This window comes from Fulmarus glacialis, unplaced genomic scaffold (assembly GCF_000690835.1).
Source record: "Fulmarus glacialis isolate BGI_N327 unplaced genomic scaffold, ASM69083v1 scaffold2060, whole genome shotgun sequence".
Classification (NCBI taxonomy): Eukaryota; Metazoa; Chordata; class Aves; order Procellariiformes; family Procellariidae; genus Fulmarus; species Fulmarus glacialis.
In genome coordinates this window covers 1-3,351 of record NW_009185616.1, presented here as the reverse complement: position 1 = coordinate 3,351, position 3,351 = coordinate 1, and the positions used below count along the sequence as shown (strand labels likewise).

Below are 3,351 nucleotides of genomic sequence, written 5' to 3'. Positions count from 1 at the left end.
AGTTGCTCCGAGCCCCGAAATCACAGCGTCTCCTGCGCTGCATTACCGGCAGTGTGGCCAGCAGGGCAAGGGAGGGGATTGTCCCCATCTGCTCTGCTCTCCTGACCTCCCTGGAGCACTGTGTCCAGCTCTGGGGTCCCCAGCACAAAACAGACATGGATCTGTGAGAGCAGGGCCAGAGGAGGCCACCGAAATTGTCCGAGGGCTGGGACAGCTCTGCTGTGGAGAGAGTTGGGGTTGTTCAGCCTGGAGAAGAGAAGGCTCCAGGGAGACCTTGCTGAGGCATTTCGGTATATAAAAGGAGCTTATGAGAAAGATGGAGAGAGACTTTTTACCACGATCTGTAGTGACAGGACAAGGGGCAAGGGTTTTAAACTGAACGAGGGTAGATTTAGGTTGGACATAGGGAAGAAATGTTTTACAATGAGGGTGGAGACATTGGGACAGGTTGCACAGGGAAATTGTGCATGCCCTACCACTGGAAGTCTTCAAGGTCAGGTTGGACGGGGCTCTGAGCAACCTGATCTAGTGGGAGATGTCCCTGCCCATGGCAGGGGGGTTGGTCTAGATGATCTTCAAAAATCCCTTCCAACCCAAAACTTTCTATGATTTGATGATTCTAAGCTCCTGAAGAACATTTAAGTGGTCTGATCACAGAAGAGAGCCCTGGCTTCCCACCATCACTTCCATTACCAAAACCCTCCTTGTTCAGAGCAATGCAAGTGCGCTGCTGGGAAGATCTCCCTGCCCATGGCAGGGGGGTTGGACTGGATGGTCTGTGAAGGTCCCTTCCAACCCAAACCCTTGCGTGATTTTGTGGCGGAGAAACCGGAGACCAAGCCTGGTCCTCCCTCTCCCTTTGCAGCGGGTGGCGAGATACAGACCAGTGAGGGGTGTCTGTGGGCCTTGAGAGCCTCCCCCAGGGCAACTCTTCTTGCCCCCCCAGCCCCAGGATGAGTCTGGCTTGGTCCTTCATGGAAGGACCCATCTCTCCTTATAATCCCCCCTGCCACACCTGCGGCAGCCCCAGGACTAGCAGTTACCTCCTGCCTCAGGCATGTGGATTAATGCTTCCTCTCAAACAGCCCTTGCATGATGCCAAGGAAGCCGTCCCTGCCCTGGGCAGTCCCTGTGTCCCTGGTGGAATCCATGGGGAGCAGCAAGTGACCCCCATCTCCCTCCTTGCCTGCCCAGGCTTGGGAAAAAAACAAACCATGCTGAGCAACACAGAGAGCAGGAGCCAGTTTATGGTTGCAGAGGAGGAGGTAAAAAGGAAAGCAGTGTGCCGGGGAGGCAGGAACCCCGCAGCATTTATAGATCCTGAGCCATAAGCCATATCTCCAAGTGGCCTGGCATCATGTTCTCCATCTCCAGCCTGGATTGCTCCCACCATGTGCTGGAAAACAGGGCAAGGAACTTGGTGCATGTTTCCCCTCTCTGAAGACTGTAATGTCCCCACATGAGCAGTGTAGCTGGGAGCACGTCCAGGCTTTAAAGACCTCGAAGCCATAAGATAAGCAAAATGCGATTAAATTAAACTGGGCTGTTGGAAAGGAAGGAAGAAAATGCTGCAGCTACGTGTGCAGGCTTTTATACAGAAGAGGACACTCTGCGAGCGCAGCACCCTTGGGGAATTGCGCCCTGCTGACCCCTCGCCCCGCTGTTTTGCAGCACATCCCGATGCCGGTGCTGTATGGGGTCTTTCTGCACATGGGGGTGGTGGCGTTGAACAGCATCCAGGTGAGCAAGGGCTGCGCTGGGGGTGCTGCTGGGGGCTGTTTTGGGGGTGAGGGGGTTTGCTCGATAGCAGCTCTCACTGCACAGCAAAGCCTGGACTTTAGCTCTGTGTGATGTGCAGCCTGGCACGGGTTTGTCCCCCGCCAGGCCCAGGACAAAGAGAGACAGGGGGACCTCTCTGGGACAGAGGAAAGGGAAAAGGAAGTGTCTGGGATGCTGGGGAGCATGAGCGACTTCTGCACTGATGGATCAAGTGGTTTGGGAGAAGTGGAGAGACCAGTGGATAACCCAGACTTGCAGGGATATCCCCATCTGTGAGCTGCAGGCAGAGCTGGGACCTGCTGGTCCTTTGGTCCTGGCATTGCCACTGATGTGCCAGCTCTGTTCCTCTCCTGAGAAATCCACGGAGGGGAAAAAAATCCCCACTCCAGAAATATCTACCTCTTTTTTTCCTCTAAACAGTACATTTTCCCTGCAATTACCCTGCTCTGGATGACAGGCTGGGAAATTCCCTCCCTCCCTCCCTCTGTTTGGGGAATCTGGGGTTGTGCTCTGGAAAAGTTTCCTGCATGCAGGAAGGCGAATCAAGGGGTTGTTATCTCTCAAGCAACCCTTTTAAGACCAGATTGAGTCCTTTCTAGATGTCTGCCTGCAAGGTGCTCCCCTGGCCTGGGGCGATGGTGGTACCAGGACCCCCAGTCTTGAAGACAAACTCACTCACCCAGGCATCACACGGGCAGCCAGCGCAGATGGCAGGAGGGCTGAACTGCAAAAACAATGGCGAAAACCCACCCTGCCAAGCCCCGGTCCCAACAGGGAGGTGGGTGAGAGCTTCCTGAAAGCTGGAGGTGTGTGACCCACATGCCATCCTCTCGCTACAGCTCACAGACCGCGTGCGGCTGCTCCTGATGCCAGCCAAGCACCAGCCAGACCTCGCCTACCTCCGCCATGTGCCCCTGCGCCGGGTGCACCTCTTCACCGTCATCCAGCTGCTGTGCCTGGCCCTGCTCTGGGTCCTCAAGTCCACCATGGCCGCTATTATTTTCCCAGTGATGGTATGACATCCCTTTTAATCGGGTGGCACTGCTTTGGCACCGTGGCACTGCTGTCGCACCGGGCTGGGTGCTGCCCACACGTGCCCTGAGTGTCAGTGGAGCCCTGGTGCTCGCCTTGGGCAAGGGACGCAGGTGCTGCCCCGGGTGGGGGCGCACGCCCTGGCAGGTGGTATACGTGGGTGCTCAGACGCCCAAGGGCTGGCGGGGTTCCTGCAGGGCCACAACATGGCTTTGCCACCAGCCTTCACCTCCTGGGTTGGGGTTGGTGGGGCTGTCACTGCTTTGCAGGTGTTGTGCAAGTATCGCCCCCTGGGACCAAATCAGGAGAGGTGACATGCCACCTCCCTGGCATTTATGAGGGGGATGGAGGGGATGTGACAGGGACCACGCTGCCTGTTCCCTGGCCCCCAGCCCCAAGCACTGTGAGATGCTGATCCACGCTTCGCCCCGGCCCCAGCTGCTGGCACTGGTGGGGATCCGGAAGGGGCTGGAGCACATCTTCTCCCTGCATGACCTGAGCTGGCTGGACAGGCCCCCGCCCGCAAAAGCCCGGGAGGGG

At 57.1% G+C, this 3,351-nt stretch overlaps 1 protein-coding gene across 1 annotated transcript in view; it reads left to right on the top strand.

Annotated features, from left to right (window-relative positions):
* Window positions 1–3,348, top strand: part of LOC104083035 (electrogenic sodium bicarbonate cotransporter 1-like) — a gene marked incomplete at both ends in the record, with an annotated part of 12,612 nt that extends 9,264 nt beyond the window's left edge. The window contains 3 exons of the mRNA XM_009586425.1: window positions 1,672–1,740; window positions 2,619–2,792; window positions 3,250–3,348. Of these exons, the coding sequence (XP_009584720.1) occupies window positions 1,672–1,740; window positions 2,619–2,792; window positions 3,250–3,348 (342 nt within the window). The remainder of the gene's footprint in view (window positions 1–1,671; window positions 1,741–2,618; window positions 2,793–3,249) is intronic.
* Window positions 3,349–3,351: the final 3 nt, after the last annotated feature.